We start from the raw sequence: 24,277 nt of genomic DNA, 5'->3' as shown, positions 1-24,277 counted from the left end.
GCCGCCCAGCCAGCAGCCCCTTGGAGTGGGGGCTGAGCCCCCCGGGGACCCTGGCCGTCCCGAAGGGACCTTGGCCGGGAGGCGGGTGGGTGCAGGATGCCCACAGGAGGGGCTGGGGTGAGGTCGGGGGCCCCACACCCCCAGGAAACAGAGGGGCTTTTCTTTGAGAACCCTGGGGGGCTGGGGCATGGCGGGGGGCAGGCCCTGGAGTGAGCCTGGGACCCCCTCTCCCGCTGCACTCCCCTGTCATGGGCTGGTGCCCCCTGGCCTGTAACCATCGCCTTCTCTCCACAGGCCCGTGGGAGTCATCGCCTACCTATGGTAAGGGCCCCTGCCCCCCGGCCGGCTGCCCCCCGGCTGCACCTGCAGCACCCGTGCCAATCACCCCACACCGCGCCCATGGAAGCGGGCCCGGGAGCAGCCGCGCAGGGCCACGGTGAAGGGGGCAGCCCCCAGCTGGAGCAGGTGCCTGTGGGGAGCCCCCTCTCTGGGGCCCCTACATGCTGCTGGGATGCAGGGTCAGCCAGCCCCTGTCCTCCCTTCCCCCAGGGCGTGGCCAGCTCCCCCCAGCCGGCTCCCTTATCCCTCCCTTCCCCCTCCAACTCCCCAGGGCTCAGCCAGCCCCCAGACTCTCCCCCGGGCACAAGCTGGCTCTGGGCAACGGGCACCCAGCCTAGTGGTGGTGGCGTCCTGCCCTCCCGTGTGTCCCACGGCCTCCCTGCCCCCCACGGGCACCCCGGGGCCCGGCTCCCCCTCCCGCCGTGGGGCGCCTCGGTGCCCGACTCCTCCTCCCCGCATGGGGCGCCCTGGCCAGACTCCCCCTCCCCCCGCGGGGTATCTCGGGGCCCAGTTCCCCCTCCCCCCGCGGGGCGCCCCGGGGCTCGGCTCCCCCTCCCACCGTGGGGCGCCCCGTCCAGACTCCCCCTCCCCCCGCGGGGTGTCTTGGGGCCCGGCTCCCCCTCCCCCCGCAGGGCGCCCCGGGGCCCGGCTCCCCCTCCCCGCCCGTGGGGTGCCCCGTCCAGACTCCCCCTCCCCCCCCGTGGGGTGCCTCGGTGCCCGGCTCCCCCTCCCCCCGTGGGGTGTCCCGGCCAGACTCCCCCCTCCCGCAGGGCGCCCCGGGGCCCGGCTCCCCCTCCCCCCGTGGGGCGCCCCGTCCAGACTCCCCCTCCCCCCCCCGTGGGGTGTCTTGGGGCCCGGCTCCCCCTCCCCCCGCAGGGCGCCCCGGGGCCCGGCTCCCCCTCCCCGCCCGTGGGGTGCCCCGTCCAGACTCCCCCTCCCCCCCCCGTGGGGTGCCTCGGTGCCCGGCTCCCCCTCCCCCCGTGGGGTGTCCCGGCCAGACTCCCCCCTCCCGCAGGGCGCCCCGGGGCCCGGCTCCCCCTCCCACCGTGGGGCGCCCCGTCCAGACTCCCCCTCCCCCCGCGGGGTGTCTTGGGGCCCGGCTCCCCCTCCCCCCGCAGGGCGCCCCGGGGCCCGGCTCCCCCTCCCCGCCCGTGGGGTGCCCCGTCCAGACTCCCCCTCCCCCCCCGTGGGGTGCCTCGGTGCCCGGCTCCCCCTCCCCCCGTGGGGTGTCCCGGCCAGACTCCCCCCTCCCGCAGGGCGCCCCGGGGCCCGGCTCCCCCTCCCCCCCCCCGTGGGGTGCCTCGGTGCCCGGCTCCCCCTCCCCCCGTGGGGTGTCCCGGCCAGACTCCCCCCTCCCACAGGGCGCCCCGGGGCCCGGCTCCCCCTCCCCCCGTGGGGCACCCCGTCCAGACTCCCCCTCCCCCCCCGTGGGGTGCCTCGGTGCCTGGCTCCCCCTCCCCCCGTGGGGTGTCCCGGCCAGACTCCCCCCTCCCGCAGGGCGCCCCGGGGCCCAGCTCCCCCTGCCCCCGTGGGGTGCCCCGGCCAGACTCCCCCTCCCCCCGCGGGGCGCCCCGGGGCCCGGCTCCCCCTTCTGCCCCAGGGCGCCGCGGGGCCTGGCTCCCCCTCCCCCCGCGGGGCGCCCCGGCCAGCTGGCGTCACCCTGGCTCTCCTTGCCGGCAGCCTGACGGGGATCTCCCCGTTTGTGGGCGAGAACGACAAGACCACGCTGCTGAACATCCGCAACTACAACGTGGCCTTCGAGGAGAGCATGTTCCTGGGGCTGACGCGGGAGGCCAAGGGCTTCCTCATCAAAGTGCTGGTGAACGACCGGCTGTGAGTACCCCGGGCCCCCGCCTCCCTGGGCCGCCCCCCAGCTCCGCCTGGGCCATCCCAGCCCCCTCCCCGGACATCCCGCTCCACGGCCCCTGCCCGGGGCATCCCAGCCCCCTCCCCGGGACATTCCCCCCAAGCCCCATCCCCTCCTGCCCGGGCCGCTGCAGCTCCCAGCCCAATTTCCCCCCCACCCCCTGGGCCATTTGTCCCGGAGTCGCCGGCTGGGGGCTCGGGCACCCGCTGAGTGACGCCAGTCAGGGCTCTGGGGCAGCGTCTCCCCTCAGGGCCACTCCCCCCAGGGCCAGGAGCCTGCCCGGCTTCAGCCCCTCCTGGGTCTGACCTCGGAGCATTCAGCCCCCAGCTCCCCACCCCACAGCGAGTCCCCCTGGACGGGACCCCTGGGGAGCCTCCCCCCAAAGGGCCCTGCCCCCGACTCGCAGCCAGCCGTGACTCCCAGCCAGCATGGGACACAGATGGGTTATTAGTCATGGGGACCCCAGCGTAGGACAGAGCTTGTGAGCACAGAAATCAGGGACCGGCCGCAAAGTCCAGCTCAGGGGGACCCAGAGCTCTGGGTGTCCCCTCCCCGCAAGTCCCCAACCAGGTGACTGACTCGCTTCCAGCAGCCCGGCCTCCGTCACCCCCAGCTGCCCCCCTGCGGCCTTTGCCTCCTTCCCGGGCAAAGAGGTCCCCTGGTCTCTGTTCCCCAGCACGCCGGCTGGCTCTGGCAGGGGAGGGGCCCGGCGGTCAGCTGCCGGGATTCAGGGTGTCGGCTGGTCTCTGTGCCCCGTCAGCCACTCGGCGTCACACCTGCCCTCTGGGGTTCCCTGCAACGATCACACCCCCGTCCCACCCCCTAGGGTGACCATATTTCCCCAAGGGAAAACAGGACATCGTGTGGGGTTAGCACTAGCCCAAATCCTCCCTGTCCCTGCGCTGGGCTGGTCTGAGCTGCTCATCTTAGCCCTGCTCCCCACCCCGCGTGGGACCGGCACTGCCTCCCCCCGCCCTCGTTCCTCCGCACCCCGCTCGTTTGCGTTGGCAAGGGCAATGGGACAAATGCCCACTTTTGTCAAAAGAGTCGGGACAGCTGGGACAGAGCTTAAAAACGGGACTGTCCCGGCCAAAACAGGACGTATGGTCACCCTACCTCTCCTAGATACTTGAGTTCCACATATGTGAAACTGAGGCACCCACAGTATTCCGACAAAATATTAAGAACATTCCCACTTCATCACACCAGCCCAGCCTAGTCCCACCCCCTTCGTGATCGCTGGGGCCTGAGATCCCTGGGCTGCGGCTTGGAGCCGTGACCGAGCCTGGTGCTCAGCCCACATCCCTGCCCAGGCCTTGGTGCCCCAGTGGGGGGCCCCGTGGGGGGCCTCCGGGCCCTGCCACACCCCCCCAGGGCTGGTCCTGCCCGTCCCCCAGGCTGGGTCAGGTCTCCCTCCTGCCACCCCTGGGCTGGGAGTGACGGGGAACGTCTGGAAGGAAGGGCAAGGGACTAGGAACCCACAGTGCCGGCGGCGGGAGCATCCCATGCCAGGGCCCCGCGGGCATGGTGGTGGAGCTGGGCAGGGAGCCCCATGGGCCAAGGCCCCCATGCCCAGGGACCAGAACCGCCCCAGGCTGGCCCCCGCAGCCAGAGGGAGGTGCCCCACCCCCACATGCAACGTGCCAAGCCAGGGTGCTGCTGCGGGTGGCCGGACAGATCCCCCGACTGTGCCAGGGGCCTGATGCCAACCCCATCGCCAGGCCTGGCTCTGCTCCCACGGGCAGCAGTGCTGGTGCTGAGCCATGGGGAGGAGGGGGGGCTCACCCTGGGTCTGACCCAGGCCCTCCCCTGTTTGTAGGAGACCCAACGCGGAGCAGACGCTGGAGCACCCCTGGTTTAAGGTGCGTGGTCGGTTGTGTCCAGCCCAGGGGGGATCTCGCATCTGGGGGGTGATGGTGGGCAGGGAGGGGGAGTGGACCAGTGAAGGGGCATTGGCGGGCAGGGAGGGGTTGGCCCGGCAGCGGGTTGTTGGCGGGCAGGGAGGGGTCGGCCCAGTGGTGGTGGGGGTCGGTGGGCAGGGGGTAGCCCAGGGCGGGGGTGTGGGCAGGGAGGGGGGCAGGTGGGCAGGGGGTATTGGCAGGCAGGGAGAGGGCTGGCCCATGGGGGGGGGGCGTTGGTGGGCAGGGAGGGGGGCGGAGGCATCAGGCAGCCCCCGGATGCTCCTCTCCGCTCTCCGCAGACCTTGGCCAAGGGGAAATCCATCAGCACCGACCACCTGAAGCTCTTCGTCTGCCGCAGGAAGTGGCAGGTCAGGCGGGCGGCCGGGGCCCGGGGGGGGCTGGGGCAGGCGACGCTCCCATGGGGCGGAGATGGAGCGAGTGGGGATGACGCCCCCAGTGCAGAGGCCTGAGCTCATGTGGCGGGCACATGGAGCCTTGCTGGGCCCCTGCGTGGGGAGCAGAGAGGGGGTGGGGGGCTCCCGCGCCAGGCCCAGCGAGATCAGTGGGGAGCAGTTCATCCCGTTGCTTTTCTGGCCCCCCACGGCAGTGGCTGAGCCAGGCTGGGGCTGCCCACGGCCCCCAGAGTCTGTGGCAGGGTCGGGAACTGAACCCCAGGCCAGCCCCGCCCCGAACCACCGGCCCACGCGTCCCTTTGTCTGCCCCATGGGGGCCAAGCCCCCTGCGCTCCCATCCCAGGGACTGTGGGGTGGGGGGTGCTTGGGGCAAAGCCCAACGAGCAAAGGGCAGGGACGCCCCTGCCACCCCTTCTGGCAGCTCAGGGGCCTTTGGTGAGTTTGGCCTGGTCCCCCTGCACAGCTCCCCCCATGCGGCTCCCCCCAACCCCCTGCCCCATTCTCCCCTTCCCCCCCATGCGGCTCTCCCCTTCCCCCTCGCAGCCCCCCCAACCCCAGCCCCATTCTCCCCTCCCCCCCACGGCTCCCCCAGGGGTTCTTCTCCCCAGCCGCCCTGTGCAGTTCCCCCCACGGCTCCCTCCAACCCCCCCACAGGCCCCTGTGCAGCTTCTGACTGTCTGTCTGCCCGCCCCGCAGCGCTCCCAGATCAGCTACAAAGGCAGCCTGGTGCCGAGAGCCATCCCGGAGCTGCTGGAGGACACGTCCAGCCACCTCTCCATCGCTGTGCCCCGGCACCTCAAGGACTCGCCCGCCCTCTCCTCCTCCTCGGACTCGGAGGAGCTGGACGAGCTGCCCCTCCTCCCCATGCCCCGCCAGGTGGAGTTCTCCGGCTCCCGCGTCTCCCTCAACGAGATCCCCACGGAGGACGACGCCCTGGGCCAGGCCGAGGGGGTGCTGGCGGAGGTGGCCCCCATGGAGTGGCAGGCGGAGGGCTCGGGGGAGAGGCAGAAGGACGCTGGCCCGCAGAAGAGGCCCCCGGTGGCGGAGGGGCCCGGCTCCTCGGACGAGGACTCTGCCGAGGCCCGGCCGCGGCCCGCGGGCCCCCGGAAGGCCCTGAAGAAGGGCCCCAGCCTGGAGTCCCCGGAGGGGGGGCGCCCGGCCGGCCGGAGGGGCGGGCTGCGGCGGGGCAGCTCCGCGGACAGCGCCCTCCTGCTGGGCCTGCCGGCGGAGGACGGGGCGGGGCCGGCGGGCCAGGGGCCCCCCCCGGCGCTGAGGAAGGCGGCGTCCATGGAGCTGCCGCGCCGGAGCCCCAGCCCGGGGGGGGCGCCCCGCAGGCAGGCCGAGGAGGAGGGCGGCCAGCGCCTGCTGCGGGGCAGCCCCGTGGAGCCCAAGGTCAGCGGCCTGCGGGGGCCGCTCCTGGAGACCCTGGAGAAGAAGGTGCCGCGGCCCCCCCGGCCAGCAAAGCAGCCGCCCCCGGGGCCCCGGCTGGTGCGGGCGGCCTCCAGCGAGGCGGCCCCGCAGCACCCGCCCCCAGAGCCGCGCCCGCTGCAGAAGAGCGGCTCCTTCAGCCAGGGGGACGTGGAGCCGGTGACGGTGCATCGCCGCTCGGGCGCCCCGCTGGAGATCCCCGTGGCTCGCCTGGAAGCCCAGCGGCTCAAGGAGTCCCCCTCGCTCTCCGCCCTGACCGAGTCCCGGCCCCAGACCCCGCGGGAAAGCTCCTCCAAGCCGCCTGTCCCTGAGCTGCCGGAGGCCCCCCCTGAGCAGGGGCGGGTGCCGGAGGAGGCTGCCAGGCCCAGAGCCAGCTTGGCAGCTGTGGGCAAGAAGTCTCCCGCCGAGATGCCTCAAGAAAAGCCCCCCTGCCCACGGCCGGCAGCTGCCGGAGCCGCCCAGGTCCCCCTGCAGGCGGCCCCCAAGCCCAGAGCGTCCCTGCCGGAGCCCCCGGCCCTGGACTCCAGGGCCCCCAAGCCCTCCTCCTATGCACAAGTCATTCAGTCCATCCAGCTGCCCGCAGCGCCCGGGCAGCCTGCCCGGCCCGAGCCTCCCCCCGCGGCCCCCCCCGCCCACGCTGCGGAGGTGCCCGCGGCAGGGGTGCCCGCGGCGGAGCGTCCCAGCAGCGCCCTGGCCATCGTGGACATCGACTCGGAGGAAGTCTTCGAGGCCAAGTTCAAGCGGGGCCGGGAGTCTTCGCTCAGCCGCGGCCTGAGGCTCCTCACCAGGCCCCACGCGGAGGGCCGGCCCCTGGCCAGCCCGCTGGCGCGGGAGGAGGGGATGTACCGGCCCGGCCCGGCCGGGGCACCGCTGGAGCTCTCCAAGGGCCCGGCCCAGCGGGCCCAGTCGGTGCAGGACCTGCGGGAGCCGGAGGAGGCCGGCTTCATCCGCAGGATGTCCCAGCGCCTCTGGCACACGCCGCCCATGGAGAGGAAGAAGCCCGAGGAGGAGGAGTCGGGCCGCGAGCCCCCGAGCCGGGGCCGCCGTCTCTCCTGGAGCCTGGGTCGGGGCAGCTCCAAGGGCAGGCGGGACTCGGCGAGCCTGAAATCGGAGCCAGGCAGGAGCGAGGGTGGGTTGGAGCCCCCCGGCAGGGAGCCCGGCGAGTCGCCCGTCGTGGCCATGCGGCGGAAGATCAGCTCCACCGTGGAGCGCCTCTCCCAGCGGCTGTGCAGCCCCTCGGACGACAGGGGGCCGGCGGAGGGGCCCGGGAAGCGGAGCCCGCTGCTGGCCCTGCTGCGGAGGTCCAACTCGGAGGGGGAGAACCTGCGCAAGGTGGGGATCCCGCAGAACCAGCTGGCAGCGCAGTCTGCCCTGGCGCCCTCCGCCGAGTCCTTCCAGTCCGAGAGCAGCACCCAGGAGGCGGGTGCCAGAGGTGAGCGGGGACAGGGGCTGCGGAGGGGGCCCGGAGCCCACTTGGGCCCCTGGGGACGTGCCTGCTGGCAGCCATCTCTACCCCATCGCCACCGCTGGGGCCCGTGCTGGCCCTGGGGCAAACCAGAAACTGCCCTTCCTGGCCCCCCCGGCCGCTGTGCACGGTCCCAGCCCAGACCTCTGCCCACCCCTGCATGGCAGAGATGGGCCCCTGGGGAGCAGGCTGGGGGGTCCCTGGGTGAGCAACCCCCACTCTCAGCCCTCCCGCTTCTCTGGGCCGGCTGGGAGCACGGGCGGTGGTCGTGTACACGGCCACCTGCGGGCGCCTGGCAGGGCTTGTCCCGATGGTGGGACTGCGGGCAGCACCTGGCTGGGGCGTAGTCAGCATGGCCTCGGCCCCTCTCCCCCTGCAGCTCCCAGCGAGGGCCAGAGACGCTCCCGGTGGGACCGCTGGGGCCTGTCCCGTACCAAGAGGGACAAGGTGGCCTCGCAGCCCAACATCCCGGCCAGCCTGCTGCAGGAGGACGGCACCATCGTGGGCAGGCAGTACGTGCGCCATGAGTCGGGTAGGTCCGGCTGGGGGAGGGGGGCTGCGCCCGGGTCCTGGGCCGGGTAGGGAGCCCCCGGCAGGGAGGGCAGCAGGGCTGGCTCAGGGATCTGGGGGGGGCGACATGGGTATCCCGGGGGATATGAGGTGGTGGAAGGTCAGGAGAGGGGGCTGGGAAGAGGCCATGGGGGGGGAGAGGGCTGGCAGCTGGCTGGGGAGCAGGTGTGGGGAGGGGAAGGGGGCTTGGCTCAGTTTGGGCCTCCCCCCACTGGGGGCAGGCAGAAGGGGGCAGAGCCCCACAGCACCACACCGCGCGGGGAGCCCTGCAGCCCAGCGGAGCCGTGCGCGGGCCAGGGGCGGTGGAAACGGGGTTCACGGGGGCCGCTGCACCCACAGACGCCGTGAAACCAAGGCTGCAAAGACGCCGCGTCGGCTGCGTTGCACCCGACGCCCCCCGCGCTCCGGAGCCAGGCACGGTGCTGCTACGGGGCCCGAAGGGCAGAGTCTGCCCGAGGCAGCGCTTGGCGGTGGGCAATGCCCCACGTGTTCGGGCGCGGGGTGCTGGGCTCATGGCAGACCCTTGTCCCGCTCTGAGCAGCCTCCCACCTCGTCCCGGGCAGGGTCTGGCCCCCCAGTGTCCAGGACCGGCCCCAGGGCAGCCCCCCGCAGCGGAGCGGGCCTTGCAGCGCCCGGCCCTGGCGCTCTGTCTCCTGCGCTGTGTGGTCTGTGTCCCGCTGCGATCGCACGAGAGGGCCAGGGCAGGGGAGTGGGGCCAGGCCGGGCACTTGGGGGGCACTTAGCAGAGGAGCAGCCCATCTGCGGTCTGGGGGTCCCACAGTTATCCCCTCCCCAGACCAAGGCCCCTGGCCAGGGGGTGGGAGCAGGGCTCTCCCCCTCCAGGGCCACTCCTGGGCCAGCCACAGGGGTGGGAGAGACACTGAGCCAGGGGACCAGCTGGCAGTCCCACATGCTCCTTCTGGGGGGCTGTGCTCACTGTGGGGCCTGCGCCTGCCAGGGGGCCAGGAACCCCCATTCCACCCTCACTCATGCCTGCCATGTCCCCTCTGCTCCCCTAGACTTCTCCCCCGTTTTCCACATCAAGCTGAAGGACCAGGTGCTGCTGGAGGGCGACCCGGCAACCCTGTTCTGCTTGCCAGCTGCCAGCCCGTCCCCCAAAATCCTCTGGATGAAGGGTAAGTCGGGGATCTGCTGCCTGCGGGCCAGGGCATGGATCTGTGCCCACAGGACTGGGGCCCAGGAGCCGGGACTCTGAGGGTGCTCTGTGCGCATGGGACTGGGGGGGTGGGGCTCTGTGCCCCCAGGACTGGTGCCTGGGGGGGCTCTGTGCCCACAGGACCGGTGCCCAGAGGCCAAAGCTCTGGGGACTCTTTGTGCGTGTGGGACTGGTACCTGGGGCTCTGTGCCTGCAGGACTGGGTGTGGAGCATGCTGGGGAGCTGAAGCACTGTGACCCCCAGGTCTGGGTGCCCCCATTATCGCTCGCAGTGCGGACGCAAGAACATGAGCCCCAACCTGAGGGCGGCTGCTCTAAACCAGGATGTGCCCCAGGGTGCCTGGGGCAGCCCTCACTGAAAATGCCAAGGTCAGGGCAGGCTGCAAAAGGGAGAGCAGCTACTCCCCATCCTGGTGGGTAACACCAGAGATGCTCCCCAACCAGTCACAAACGGTGCGTCTGGTGCTCCACACGGGGTATCCAGGCGCTGAGGGAGCAATCACACAGCCACTGCAGTCCAGTTCTCAGGCTCCTGGTCAGCACCTAGGTCCAGCACAGTGAGAAGTTATTTGAAAACTCTGCTCACGTATACCAAATGTTCTTCGGACCCCAAAGGGTCACCGCGTTACCAGCTCAGCCAGTCCTTCAGCCTCTAAAACTAATGGTTTATTATAAAGAAAAAAGAACGAAGAAGAGGAGATGTTAACTGGTAAAGCAATTGTCACGGAGTGTGGGGGAGTCCGGGGCCTGCACCCCTCTTCCTGGATTCACCGTGACTCTCAGCCAGCCAGTAAAGCGGAAGGTTTATTGGACAACAGGAACACAGTCCAAAACAGAGCTTGTGGGTACACCCAGGACCCCTCGGTCAAGTCCTTCTGGGGGGCAGGGAGCTTAGACCCCAGCCTTGGGGTTCCCTGCGTTCCACCCCACAGCCCAAAACTGAAACTCCCCCCAGCCCCTCCTCCTCTGGGCTTTGTTCCTTTCCCGGGCCAGGAGGGCACCGGATTCCTTTGTTCTCCAACCCTTTAGCTCTCACCTTGCAGGGGGGAAGGGCCCAGGCCACCAGGTGCCAGGAAACAGGGTGTCGGCCATTCTCTGTGTCCAGACCCCTGCACACACCTGCCCTCTAGGGCTCTGCAGTGATCATACACCCTTACCCCACCCCCTAGATACTTAAGAACTGCCTAGGGGAAACTGAGGCACCCCCACACTATTCAGAGGAACCATTAAGAACAGCCCCGCTTCGTCACAGCAATCACAGAGACTTCAGAGTCTATACATCAGGTTCCTAGCCAGTGGTGGTGAGTTTGCTGGCTTGAAAGTCCCTCTGGAATCACCCAGAGCTCGGATGGGTCAGTCAGTCCTTTGGTCAGAGCTTTGCAGAAAGTTCCTCCCGGGGTAGGAAGCAGGATTGAAGACAAAATGGAGACGATGCAGCTGCCCTGTTATATTCCTTTTCCCGTGCGGCTGGTACTTCCTGTGCCCCAAACAGCTTCACAGCACGTGGAGTTCTCGGTCCACAGGCCTTGCTGCCTCCCCAGGTGTGGCCCCCAGCTCCTTTCAGTGGGTTCATGGGGCAGCTGACGTCCCTTGATGGGCTGAGGCCAGGCAGGGCTGCCCGCCTGTCGGGGGGCGTCCCCCAGAGACAAGTGTGGAGATACAGATCTACCCTCCGCAGCGGTGACGCACCATACAAAGTGACACAAGCATAGAAACAAACTCCTCATCCCGGCAAGGGGTACCCTTGTCGCCGGTACCTCACACGGCCCCGCTGGTCACACTCAGCGCTGTTATGCAGGGTCCCACGTGGCCCACACAGCCCGCAGGGCTCACGCCGCCCCGAGGGTGATGCCTCATGGACGTGGCACCCCGTGAAACCTCCTCAGGCCCTGCCCGGCCTCATGGCGGTCACGGCCCGCCCCTCTCGCCCGGGAGCACAGCCCTGTGGTCGATGGGCCCCAGGAGCCCGGTGGGGCGCAGGTTGCTCCAGCCCCACGGGGCCCGTCACTTACCCCAGGCCCGGTGCGCTTCGGCCTCGTGCCAGAGACGCTCGTGGCCCGTTGGGGCTGAGGCCGCAAGCGAGCTCTGCATGGCCACACGGGTGAGGGCCAGTCTGCACGGCCGCGCGGTAACGTGCCGGGTGTGGTCGAGGGGCGGCTCCCGGCGCTGGGGCAGGGTCCACACGGGGGCTTTGCCGGCGCGAGACCGTTGCAGCGCGGCAAAGTGCCCCGAGTTACAGTTGCCAACAGGTGCTGCGGTCAGCTAGCTCTGCTGGGCCTGAGGGCTCGCCCAGGCTGGGCAGCTGGGGAATCTCTTATGCTTAGAAACAACTTCCCCGCCGCCCGCTCCCCACCCGAGTCCAGGCAGCATAGTGTCACGGACCCACAGGATCGGGGCCACGGCCCCAGCATGGGGACAGGCCCCCGAGGGGTCTCGCTTTTCCTCCAGGGGAAGCCACGCGGCTTCACCGCCTCCTGGGGCTGGACCTCTGGGCCTGCAGCCCCCCCGCCCCACCAGCCCCCGTGAGCTCCAGGCCGCGAGTCCCCCTGAGACAGACTCCGATGGAGACTTGTACCATCTTGGGGGGCAGCACCCCCTTCGCCAGCATCTGCAGGGACACGCAGCCTGACTGGCGGGTTATTAGTCACCTGGACCCAGCCAGAGAACAGAAAGTTACAGCCGAGACCATCCTGGTCAGCCCAGAGCCCCGTCTCTCTGACCTCCCTTTGTCCCAGGCCAGGTGCGCCCAGAGCCCTCGGCAGCCAACCCTCAACTTCCTCCCGCCCCACCCCAGCCCTTTGTTCCCGAGCCGAGCCGGAGGATGCGGCTCAGCCCCTGCCCAGTGGCGTGGAGTGCAGATCTCTCTGGGTCCTTGGTTGCTGGGCATCCGTGTCTGGGCAGCTGGATTTGCCATTGTCTTCTCAGAGCTCCACTGATACGGGACCTCAGGCCCCAGGCAGCTGGGAGCCCTTCTCAGCTGTGTTAGCCTGCCCAGAGAGCGACAGGCCTCTCCCCATCCTGCTGTCTGGAGGGGCTCAGGCCTGAGTGCCACCCCCAGGGCAGTGTCACGCACAGGGCAGCCAGCCCAGCAGTGGTGTGATCTGTAATTAGATCTCACCCAGGCAGCTGGGAGCCCTTCTCAGCTGTGTTAGCCTGCCCAGAGAGCGACAGACCTCTCTCTTCCTGAGGTAACTGCCGCACATAGGGGAAACTGAGGCACATATAGGCTTCACACAAATATTACAAAAGAATTCCCACTTTGTCACACCTAGTCCCTTTGGGTTTGGGTTCTCCCCCTGCTGCCGTGTGCTCTCACCGGATGCAGGGAGTCGCTCTCAGGGAGGAGGGCGGAACAAGACAAGTCTTCAGGCCTTTTGTTGATGGTTTCTCCTTCCAGATGTGGGGAGTTCCCAGCTGTGAGATCCAAGCCAAGCCCGGCTGCCGTTGCTGGGTCTCCTCTTTCAGGGAGGGGCGTAAAAATTTCTGTGGGAGAGCAGCTCTTCCATCACTGTCCACCCCTGCCTGGCACCTGCTCAGATAGCCCAGCCTGATCGGGAACTGACAGTAGAAGCGAGACTGAGGCTGGCATTTGACAGAGTTCAGACGCTAACCCCTGGTTCTGGTACCGTCCCGTGGCTGGTAACCTGCAGGCGAGCTGGGCAGATCCCAGCCCTGTGTCTGTCAGCGTCTGGCTGAGACCTGGGGACCTTGGCATGGGCTGGTGCTTGGCCTGCTGGTGTCACACCCATTTGTACCCATTTCTCTGAGCCCCTCTCCTCAGTGATCCCTGCTGCCGGGTGTTGGTCCCTGGATTCATCTACTGTGCAGACAGTCGCTTTGTCCAGGGACCCAAATCTCCCTTGGACCCAAACCTGCAGGACCAGCGCTGCTGAGGCAGATGGAAGGGCCCTCAGGGGCCATGTGGAGGTTGCTTGGGTACCAGGCCGGCCGTGGGGGCTGGGGTGCAGCTGCTCGGTGAGGTCCGGGTGCTCTGAACGCCGAGCAGACTGGGAACGAGCCGGGGGCTGGGGTCTCGCTACGGGCGAGCGGCGGGGCTGGCCAGCCAGCCCTGCTCATTCTCCCTCCCCACAGACAAGCAGTCGCTGGTGTCCGACGCCGCGGTGAACATCGTCTCGTGTAAGGATGGCCGCCAGCTGCTCACCATCCCCAAGACGTGCAAGAAGGATGCAGGCCTGTACGAGTGCACCGCTGCCAATGCCCTGGGCACCGCCACCAGCTCGTGCACTCTGGCCGTGGCACGTAAGGGCCCTGGGCGCGGGAGGGCGCTGGCTGCAGCAGCTCTGGGTGCCGGCGGCCTGTGGGGTGGCCAGGATCGGAACCGCCCCGTTCCTGTCTGGGGAGCGCCCCGGCGGGGACGGCCAGGCCCTGTCTGCCAGGCCCACTGCGGCCGCTCCCCCAGGGCGCTCGGGCAGGAGCCTTGCAATGGAGGCTCTGTCTGAGGCCCCCGCGCTGCAGACGATGCAAATGGCAGCAGTGCGGAGCCCCGGGGCCTTTGGGCCACTGCTAGTCACTCGACTGGCGAGACGGCCCCAGCTCTCTGGTGCCCTCAGCGCTGCCTGCAACCTGGTCTGGCTAGGCTGGCCCGGCCCCCTCCCTGACCCCTCCTCTGTCCCACCCCATCGTAACCCCCGTCCCCTCTCCATTCCCTGCGTCCCCCTTGGCCCCGTTTCTTGCCCAGGCCAGCCCCGTTACAGTGCGCTCTGTCTCTCCTGCCAGGCCTGCCGGGGAAGCCGGGCACCCCGGAGATACCTCAGAAGTATAAGAACACGGTGCTGGTGCTGTGGAAGCCTGCAGACAGCTGTGCCCCTTGCACCTACACCCTGGAGTGCAAACTGAACGGTACGAGGCCTCCCGCACCCAGCCTGCGCTGCCTGGGCCCAGGGGCAGGGCTGGCAGGGCCTTGGTTCCCCGGGGGCCGCGCTGGGACCTCGCTCGTCAGTCCCCTCTTCAGCACCCCTCAGCCCTGGGGCTGGATCCCAGCCTGTGACGGATCCCCAGGGCACAACCTGGGACTGGGGTGCCACGGGGCCCCCTTAACTCTCCAGCCTGGGCTGTCTCCACAAGGCTTTGCTAGTGACCAGCAGCAACCCCCTCCAGGCGCTGTGATCACTCAGCACAACAGGACATGCAGCCCCACACCCAGCTAGGCTGCATGAAAGCTCCCAGAGCCGGTCATGAATCACACAGGGAAAGGCACCAACCAGATCCCCCTGACTCCCAGCCTTGCACCCCAGAGCTGCACCGTCCTGCCCCGGGCAGAAGCCCGACCAGTGTAAGTTCATTACCTGGTCGCCCCTCCCTCCCTGTGCAGAGGACACGCACCAGCCCTGGTAACCTGAGCTGAGATTTCCCAAGCACTTCACTCCAACCGCAGGGCTTTAGGTAAAACATAAACCAGGTTTATTCACTCCAGAGCGGTAGATTGTAAGTGATTAGAAGTGGGAGGCAGAGACAGTTACCAGAGAAAATAACCAATACGCACCCAGTCTGCATCTTAAACCTTATTCCTAAGGCCCTACCAATTTCACGGCTGTGAAGAATGTGTCACAAGCCATGAAATTAGCCCTTCCCTGTGAAACCTTATCTCCCCCACGCTGCTGAGCGAGCCCCAGCTGGGGGGGGGGGGGGGGCTCCTAGCTGCAAGTCCCCACCAGGCTGGGGAGGGACAGGACTTGTCCTCCCCCTGCACAGCTGCTCAGGGGAGGGGGGATCAGACCCACCTCTGGGGACCTTTCGGGTTGGGACCCCCACGGTTACAACACCCTGAAACTTCAGATGTAAATATCTGAAAATGTGAAATTAACCAATTTTTCAACTCTCTGGCCGTGAAATTGATCCAAATAGACCGTGAACGTGGCAGGGCCCTACTTACTACACTGGGCAGCGTTTAGATCAAGCAATGTCCTCTCCCCACGGGATGTTACAGCTCTGAATACACAGATTTCTCCTTTACGCCTGGGCCGGGCTCCTCCGTTGAAGTCCTCTCAGTGTTCTTGTGGCTGCCAGTGTAGATGCGGGAGGGGAAAGGCCCGGGCAGATTTACAGCGTATTTCAGGAACAGCCGTACAGCGAAATCTCACCACTTCCTACACACTGATGATTCACGTACTCGGGCTGAACAGTGGGTTCCAGCAGATCATGACCTGTCATATGACACTTTACAGGGCACGCTTTGTGGGAGATATCACACCCACCTGCGAATGATGAATATGGGGGTCACAGGGTGTTATTTTGAGGTTCAGGGTGTCACAGGATCTCGGCAGTCTCCAGGCCTCAGGCCTGCGCAGCTCTGGGGTCTGTGGGCAGAGCCGTGGGCACTGGGTGCTGGCCCCACACTGGAGAGCACCCGGCAGCCCTTCTGAGGGCCGAGGAGCCCCCAGCAGCACCTCTGGGTGCGTGGCCCTGCAGTGTTCGTGCCCCTGCAGCCCATGGGGGGCTGCAGGATGGGATTGAGGACCCTGCTGCCCAGACCCAGGGCACCATCTCCCTGCAGGTCGCAGCGCTGCGTCGACCTCCCACCGCAGCCAGGGAGCCCCTTGGGGCGCTGACGGCTGCACGTCCCTCCCCAGGGGAACGCGAGTGGAAGACCATCAGCTCGGGCATCGCCGACTGCTACTTCAACGTGACGGAGCTGCCCGCCAGGAGCACGGCCAGGTTCCGGGTCGCCTGCAGCAATAAGGCCGGCCAGGGGCCCTACAGCAACCCCTCGGAGACGGTGGCCATCGAGACAGACGGTGAGCGAGCTCCTGGGGGGGCCAGGATGGTTACGGGGTGTGGGGGGGCCCTGTCCCAGCCCCACCGCCAGCGCAGGCTCGGCCCTTGCTGGCCTGGGGTCGGGGTGGGTTCAGCAGGGCTGGGCCAGGGCCATGGGGATCATGGGGCACCAGGTGGTGTTGGGGCCCTTTTGTGGGTCGTGGACCAAACTAAAGCGGGGGATCCCCTTTCCAGCCTAGCCGGCGGGGGGGGCCTGCACCGAAGGGGGGCATGTGCCGGCTTCAGAGGGGAGGGATGGGGCGCTCCCAGCTACCCTGCTCCATGGCTGCTGGGGGGGTGGGATCTGGCCCCTGTAACCTGGTTACGGCCCCGGTAGCTCCCCGGCTCAGGCTGCCCCCCATGGGCAAGGCAGGGCGCTCCCAGGCTGACGGCTCTGTTTTGCTTCCTGTCTAGATCCCAGCGCTGCCCACTCGGCTCCTGCTGCCCGGAAGGACGCGGCTGCCCCCGAGAGAGCAGCTTCTAGCCGCTCCCCGCAGACCGCTCCCCCCCAGCCCGCGCCCCAAACCGTGGGGGCCCCTCCCCCCACCCCGCCCCGCAAGCACAAAGGGGCCGTGCACATGCCCGGGCGGGCACCGCAGCCGGCTGTTCCCAGGGCCGTCTCTGCCGCCGTCCAGCCACCTCCCCGCGCCCCACAAGGGCAGCTCTGCCCCCCCGCTGCACCCGCCACGTCCCCCGCGCCTGCCGCCCCTCCCGCAATGGCCGTGTCTGGCTCTCCAGAGCTGGGGTTAACTCCGTCCAGGGCTGCCCCTCCGCCCCCCCTCGCCGCCCACACAGCCAGCCAGGCGGTGCAGGGCTCCCCTGCCCCCCCAGCCCAGCCCCCCGCCCGACTCGCCCCCATTCCTCCAGCCTCGGTCCCGCCCGTCTCCCCCTCCCCCAAAGCAGCGCCCATGTACGTGGTCACCTCCTTTGTCTCCATGCCGGCTGTGACGCCCCCCACGGAAGCCCCGTCCCCTCTCCCCAACGAGGCCGTGCCGTCGGCCACGCGGTCCCTGGTCCTGAGCGCCGCCCCGAGCAGGGAGCCCGGCGGCCCCACCAGCAGGCTTAGCCCAACAGGGCAGGGGGCTCCAGGGGCAAAGGAGGGCACAACGCTGCGCCAGGGGGTCCCCCAGAAGCCTTACACCTTCCTGGAGGAGAAAGCGAGGTTAGTGCCGGGCACGGCCCTGTCCGGGCACCGGGGTTCAGCTCCCGGGGTCCCCTGCAGCGTGCCACGCTCTGCATTGCCTCCGGGGATGCCCAGCTGGGGGGGTCTGAGAGAGCGATCCAGTGGGGCCCACCTGACCCTATGTCCCGGCATCAGGGACCCACAGGATCGGGGCCAGGGCCCCAGCGTGGGGACAGGCTCTGGGAGGCCCCGTCAGTGGGCCAGGCCCCCGAGGGGTCTCGCTCTCCCTCCAGGGGAAGCCAAGTGGCTTCACTGCCTCCTGGGGCTGGACCCCTGGGCCTGCAGCCCCCCTGCCCCCCGTGAGCTCCGGGCCGCGCGTCCCGCGAGCCCCTCGTTGCGCAGCCAGTGCCGACAGCGCCCTGTCCCTTAGGGGCCGGTTTGGGGTGATCCGGGAGTGCAAGGAGAACGCCACGGGGAAGCACTTCATGGCCAAGATCATCCCCTACGAGGCGGAGAAGAAGCAGAGCGTCCTGCAGGAGTACGAGATCCTCAAGGGCCTGCACCACGAACGCGTCATGGGCCTGCACGAGGCGTACATCACGCCCCGCTACCTGGTGCTGATCGCCGAGAACTGCGCCGGCAAGGAGATCCTATACAGCCTCATCGACAGGTGGGGGAGCGGGGCTGGGCCCTGGGCTGGGGGGCCGGCGGGGGCAGGGGGAGCAGGGCTGGGCCCTTCGCAGCGTGGGGGGGCTGGGGAGCCGGGCTGGGGAGCCGGGCTGGGCCCTGCACGCTGCGGGGGGGGAGGGGAGCCGGGCTGGGTCCCGTGCTCTGGGGGGAGCCAGGCTGGGCCCCGTGCTGCGGGGGGGGCAGGGGGAGCCGGGCTGGGCCCCGTGCTGCGGGGGGGCTGGGGAGCTGGGCTGGGTCCCGTGCTCTGGGGGGAGCCGGGCTGGGCCCCGTGCTGCGGGGGGGGGCGGGGGAGCCGGGCTGGGCCCCGTGCTGCTGGGGGGGGGGAGCCGGGCTGGGCCCCGTGCTGCGGGGGGGCTGGGGGAGCCGGGTTGGGCTGCGGGGGGCCGGGGGGAGCCGGGCTGGGCCCCGTGCTGCGGGGGGGCCGGGGGGAGCCGGGCCGGGCCCCGTGCTGCGGGGGGGGGGGAGCCGGGCTGGGCCGCGGGGGGGGAGCCAGGCTGGGCGGGCGCTGACCCCCCCTGCCCGCAGGTTCCGGTTCTCGGAGGACGACGTGGCGGGCTACGTGCTCCAGCTGCTCCAGGGCCTGCAGTACCTACATGGGCGCCGCGTCCTGCACCTGGACCTCAAGCCCGACAACGTGCTGGTCGCCCACGGCAACGCGGTGAAGATCGTGGACTTCGGCAGCGCCCAGAGCTACGACCCGCGGGGGCTGCGCCGGCTGGGGAGGCGCGTGGGCACGCTGGAGTGCATGTGTGAGTCCGAGGCCGGCACACGCCCGGCTCCGCCCAGGGGGTGAGTGAGCCCCCCTGCCCGGAGCCGGCTCTGCCCCGCGGTCCCCTCCCCGGGCCGCCGAGCCCGCCCCCGCGCTCCTGGCCGGGAGGCTGACCCGGTCCCTTGCCCTCGCCCTGCAGCTCCGGAGATGGTGAAGGGAGACCCGGTGGGCTCCGCGGCTGACGTCTGGGGGGTCGGCGTGCTCACCTTCATCATGTGAGTCCCCGCCGGGGCGCAGGGGCTGGGGGGCCGGGGGCTGGGTTTGGAGGGACAGGCCGAGGGCGCCCATGGGGCTGGGGTGTGGGGCGTGCGGGGTTAAGGCCCTGGAACGAGGCGCAGGGCAGGGCGCGGCCTGGCCCCCGTCTAACGCAGGGCGCAACCGTGAGCATCTCCTGCTCAGGAGAGTGGGGCTGCGGGTCGGGAGTGAGGGGCACCAGCAGGGCTGTGGGGGGCAGGGGGCTGCGGGTCGGGAGTGAGGGGCACCGGCAGAGCCAGGGGTGGGGGGATCCCAGGGCTGGGCTAGCGGGGGGCTGCAGGTCAGGAGTGAGGGGCACCGACAGAGCCAGGGGTGGGGGGAGCCCAGGGCTGGGCTAGCGGGGGGCTGCGGGTCGGGAGTGAGGGGCACCGACAGAGCCAGGGGTGGGGGGAGCCCAGGGCTGGGCTAGCGGGGGGCTGCGGGTCGGGAGTGAGGGGCACCGGCAGAGCCAGGGCTGGGTGGGAGCCGAGGGCTGGGCTAGCGGGGGGCTGCGGGTCGGGAGTGAGGGGCACCGGCAGAGCCAGGGCTGGGTGGGAGCCGAGGGCTGGGCTAGTGGGGGGCTGCGGGTCGGGAGTCTGGGGCACCGGCAGAGCCAGGGGTGGGGGGAGCCCAGGGCTGGGCTAGCGGGGGGCTGCGGGTCGGGAGTGAGGGGGATCGGCAGAGCCAGGGCTGGGTGGGAGCCGAGGGCTGGGCTAGCGGGGGGCTGCGGGTCGGGAGTGAGGGGCACCGGCAGAGCCAGGGCTGGGTGGGAGCCGAGGGCTGGGCTAGCGGGGGGCTGCAGGTCAGGAGTGAGGGGCACCGACAGAGCCAGGGCTGGGTGGGAGCCGAGGGCTGGGCTAGCGGGGGCTGCGGGTCGGGAGTGAGGGGCACCGACAGAGCCAGGGCTGGGTGGGAGCCCAGGGCTGGGCTAGCGGGGGGCTGCGGGTCGGGAGTGAGGAGCACCGGCAGAGCCAGGGCTGGGTGGGAGCCGAGGGCTGGGCTAGCGGGGGGCTACGGGTCGGCAGTGAGGGGCACCGGCAGAGCCAGGGGTGGGGGAAGCCCAGGGCTGGGCTAGCGGGGGGCTGCGGGTCGGGAGTGAGGGGCACCGGCAGAGCCAGGGCTGGGTGGGAGCCGAGGGCTGGGCTAGCGGGGGGCTGCGGGTCGGGAGTGAGGGGCACCGGCAGAGCCAGGGCTGGGTGGGAGCCGAGGGCTGGGCTAGTGGGGGGCTGCGGGTCGGGAGTCTGGGGCACCGGCAGAGCCAGGGGTGGGGGGAGCCCAGGGCTGGGCTAGCGGGGGGCTGCGGGTCGGGAGTGAGGGGGATCGGCAGAGCCAGGGCTGGGTGGGAGCCGAGGGCTGGGCTAGCGGGGGGCTGCGGGTCGGGAGTGAGGGGCACCGGCAGAGCCAGGGGTGGGGGGAGCCCAGGGCTGGGCTAGCGGGGGGCTGCGGGTCGGGAGTGAGGGGGATCGGCAGAGCCAGGGGTGGGGGGAGCCCAGGGCTGGGCTAGCAGGGGGCTGCGGGTCGGCAGTGAGGGGGATCGGCAGAGCCAGGGGTGGGGGGAGCCCAGGGCTGGGCTAGCAGGGGGCTGCGGGTCGGGAGTGAGGGGCACCGGCAGAGCCAGGGCTGGGTGGGAGCCGAGGGCTGGGCTAGCGGGGGGCTGCGGGTCGGGAGTGAGGGGCACCGGCAGAGCCAGGGCTGGGTGGGAGCCGAGGGCTGGGCTAGCGGGGGGCTGCGGGTCGGGAGTGAGGGGCACCGGCAGAGCCAGGGCTGGGTGGGAGCCGAGGGCTGGGCTAGCGGGGGGCTGCAGGTCAGGAGTGAGGGGCACCGACAGAGCCAGGGCTGGGTGGGAGCCGAGGGCTGGGCTAGCGGGGGCTGCGGGTCGGGAGTGAGGGGCACCGACAGAGCCAGGGCTGGGTGGGAGCCCAGGGCTGGGCTAGCGGGGGGCTGCGGGTCGGGAGTGAGGAGCACCGGCAGAGCCAGGGCTGGGTGGGAGCCGAGGGCTGGGCTAGCGGGGGGCTACGGGTCGGCAGTGAGGGGCACCGGCAGAGCCAGGGGTGGGGGAAGCCCAGGGCTGGGCTAGCGGGGGGCTGCGGGTCGGGAGTGAGGGGCACCGGCAGAGCCAGGGCTGGGTGGGATCCCAGGGCTGGGCTAGCAGGGGCTGCGGGTCGGGAGTGAGGGGCACCGACAGAACCAGGGGTGGGGGGGAGCCGAGGGCTGGGCTAGCGGGGGGCTGCGGGTCGGCAGTGAGGGGGATCGGCAGAGCCAGGGGTGGGGGGAGCCCAGGGCTGGGCTAGCAGGGGGCTGCGGGTCGGGAGTGAGGGGCACCGGCAGAGCCAGGGCTCGGTGGGAGCTGAGGGCTGGGCTAGCGGGGGGCTGCGGGTCGGGAGTGAGGGGCACCGGCAGAGCCAGGGGTGGGGGGGAGCCGAGGGCTGGGCTAGCGGGGGGCTGCGGGTCGGGAGTCTGGGGCACCGGCAGAGCCCGGGGGTGATGTCCCTGTGGGGATCCAGCCCTGATCGAGTGAGCGCTGGTTGCGCCTTCACACCCTGCATTTAAAGTCTGAGGCATCTCCGGGATTGGGGCTGTTTGTGACCTGGCCCTGGGTTCAAGGGGCGCAGGCTGCAGACAGCTGCTGGCGCCCCCCTGCTGCATTTGCCAGCGTTAATCCCCCGGGTGGGGCCGAAGCACCGCCCTCGGCTGGCAGCAGCGCCCTCCCGGGGAGCGCACGGTGCTCGGCTGGGTCGGCTGGTGCCCAGGGCCTCCTCACCCACTCTGCCACCGGTCCCCAGGCTCAGCGGCCGGTCGCCGTTCTTCGAGCTGGATCCCATCGAGACTGAGAACAGGATCCTGGCCGGGCGCTTCGACGCCTTCAAGCTGTACCCCAACGTCTCGCAGAGCGCCGCGCTCTTCATCCGCAAGCTCCTCTGCATCTATCCCTGGTGAGCACCACCGGCCGCGGGGCCCGGATTGGAGACTGCTCCTAGCACAGCCCCCGCATGCCAGGCTCGGGCTGCCTCTCCAGAGCCACAGGGCCCGGGACCTGCGGATGGAGGCAGTGGGTCTTGAGGTTACTGAGAGGGGCTGGGAGCCAGGACGCCTGGGTTCTGTCCTCGCTCGGGGAGGGGAGTGGGGTCTAGTGGGTTTGAACAGGGAAGCTGGGAGCCAGGACTCCTGGGTTCTGTCCTCACTCAGGGAGGGGAGTGGGGTCTAGTGGATTTGAACAGGGAAAGGACTCCGGGATTCTGTTCCTAGCTGGGTGTGGCTTTGGGGTTGTCCTTTTCCTCGCCTGGGCCCCAAGGGGATGACCAGCCCGTCCCTGGTTCCTGCCTGGGGCTCCCCAGCGGACGACGTGGCGAGTCCCTCACCTGCGGGCTCTCCCCTGGCTGCTAAGAACATAACGTAAGAGCGGCCAGACTGGGTCAGACCAAAGGTCCATCCAGCCCCGTGTCCTGTCTGCCGACAGCGGCCAGCACCAGGTGCCCCAGAGGGAATGAACCCAACAGGTAACAATCTAGTGATCTCTCTCCTGCCGTCCATCTCCCCCCTCTGACAAACAGAGCCTAGGGACACCATTCCTTACCCGTCCTGGCTAATAGCTATGAATGGACTTAACCTCCACGAATTTATCCAGTTCTCTTTTAAACCCTCCTATAGTCCTAGCCTTCACAACCTCCTCAGGCAAGGAGTTCCACAGGTTGACTGTGCACTGAGTGAAGAAGAACTTCCTTTTATTTGTTTTAAACCTGCTGCCCATTCATTTCATTTGGTGGCCCCTAGTTCTTATATTATGGGAACAAGTAAATAACTTTTCCTTATTCCCTTTCTCCACACCACTTATGGGTTTATAGACCTCTATCATCTCCCCACTTAGTCTCCTCTTTTCCAAGCTGAAAAGTCCTAGCCTCTTTAATCTCTCCTCCTATGGGACCCGTTCCAAACCCCTAATCATTTTAGTTGCCCTTCTCTGAACCTTTTCTAATGCCAGCATAGCTTTTCTGAGATGAGGGGACCACATCTGTACGCACTATTCAAGATGTGGGCATACCATGGATTTATATAAGGGCAAGAAGATATTCTCCGTCTTATTCTCTGTCCCTTTTTTAATGACTCCTAACATCCCGTTTGCTGTTTTGACTGCTGCTGCACACTGCGTGGACGTCTTCAGAGAACTATCCACAATAACGCCAAGATCTTTCTCCTGATTAGCTGTAGCTAAATTAGCCCCCATCATGTTGTATGTATAATTGGGGTTATTTTTTCCAATGTGCATTAGTTGACATTTCTCCACATTACATTTCATTTGCCATTTTGTTGCCCAATCACTTAGTTTGGTGAGATCTTTTTGAAGTTCTTCACAGTCTGCTTTGGTCTGAACTATCTTGAGCAGTTTAGTATCATCTGCAAACTTTGCCACCTCGCTGTTTACCCCTTTCTCCAGATCATTTATGGATAAGCTGAATCGGATTGGTCCTAGGACAGACCCTTGGGGAACACCGCTAGTTACCCCTCTCCATTCTGAACATTTACCATTTATTCCTACCCTTTGTTCCCTGTCTTTTAACCAGTTCTCAGTCCATGAAAGGATCTTCCCTCTTATCCCATGACCACTTAATTTACGTAAGAGCCTTTGGTGAGGGACCTTGTCCAAGGCTTTCTGGAAATCGAGGTCCACTGTGTCCACGGGATCCCCCTTGTCCACGTGTTTGTTGACCCCCTCAAAGAACGCGAATCGAGGCGTAAGACACGATCTCCCTGTACAGAAACCACGGGGACTTTTGCCCCACCGTGTATGTCCGTCTAGTCTGGTGTCTGACCATTTCATTCGTCACTGTCGTCTCCGCCCGTTTGCCCTGTCGCAGGAGCCGGCCCACCATCCAGGACTGTTTCGCCAACCCCTGGCTGCAGGACGCCTACCTGATGAAGCTGCGCCGCCAGACCCTGACCTTCACCACCAACCGGCTCAAGGAGTTCCTGGTGGAGCAGCAGCGGCGGCGTGGCGAGGCCGCCACCAAGCACAAGGTCTTACTCCGCTCCTACCACGGCTCCGGCGGCCAGCCGCCCCCCGGCCCGGTGACGCAGTAGCCCCGGCCCCTCCCGCGGCCACGGGGGAGCGGAAGGAACATTCCAGGGGCCGGGCCGGCGGCAGCAGTTCCCCGCGGCGGGGGACGGGGGTCGAGCGACCCGCCGGGATGTGGGCCCGCGTCCTCCCCGCCGGCCTGGCGCGCTCCGCCCGGGACTGCGGAGGGGCGCTCACCCGGGCGCCGCGGGCCCCTCCGCCCGGCAGAGTCGGCACCGCTGGGGCTCACCGCGCCGCGCCCGACTGCTCCCGCTCCTCCTGCAGGGGGCCTGCTGCAAGGGGCGGGACTTCCTGTTTTGCTGTGCCTGAGGGCAGGAAGTGCTACGCAAAGCGCGGGACTTGGCTGGCGGGCTGCGGGGGAGGGGGGAAGTGTCGGGGGGCGGGGGAGATGGGAGGAGCCCTGCAGCAATCTCTGGGGGGCACGAAACTGTGAAGGGGGGAGACGGAGGGACGGGGG

At 68.9% G+C, this 24,277-nt stretch overlaps 1 protein-coding gene across 1 annotated transcript in view; it reads left to right on the top strand.

Moving 5' to 3' along the window:
* Positions 1–23,825, top strand: part of SPEG (striated muscle enriched protein kinase) — a 118,935-nt gene extending 95,110 nt beyond the window's left edge. Inside the window, exons 26-41 of the mRNA XM_077829841.1 lie at positions 295–321; positions 2,020–2,172; positions 4,026–4,068; positions 4,407–4,475; positions 5,217–7,380; positions 7,793–7,945; positions 9,003–9,119; positions 13,252–13,419; positions 13,897–14,019; positions 15,750–15,914; positions 16,348–17,095; positions 17,487–17,726; positions 18,272–18,495; positions 18,655–18,730; positions 21,533–21,682; positions 23,603–23,825. Of these exons, the coding sequence (XP_077685967.1) occupies positions 295–321; positions 2,020–2,172; positions 4,026–4,068; positions 4,407–4,475; positions 5,217–7,380; positions 7,793–7,945; positions 9,003–9,119; positions 13,252–13,419; positions 13,897–14,019; positions 15,750–15,914; positions 16,348–17,095; positions 17,487–17,726; positions 18,272–18,495; positions 18,655–18,730; positions 21,533–21,682; positions 23,603–23,825 (4,843 nt within the window). The remainder of the gene's footprint in view (positions 1–294; positions 322–2,019; positions 2,173–4,025; positions 4,069–4,406; positions 4,476–5,216; positions 7,381–7,792; positions 7,946–9,002; positions 9,120–13,251; positions 13,420–13,896; positions 14,020–15,749; positions 15,915–16,347; positions 17,096–17,486; positions 17,727–18,271; positions 18,496–18,654; positions 18,731–21,532; positions 21,683–23,602) is intronic.
* The last annotated feature ends 452 nt before the right edge of the window (positions 23,826–24,277 follow it).

Source organism: Eretmochelys imbricata, chromosome 11 (genome assembly GCF_965152235.1).
Source record: "Eretmochelys imbricata isolate rEreImb1 chromosome 11, rEreImb1.hap1, whole genome shotgun sequence".
NCBI lineage: Eukaryota > Metazoa > Chordata > Testudines > Cheloniidae > Eretmochelys > Eretmochelys imbricata.
This window is presented reverse-complemented; position numbering and strand designations above follow the sequence as displayed.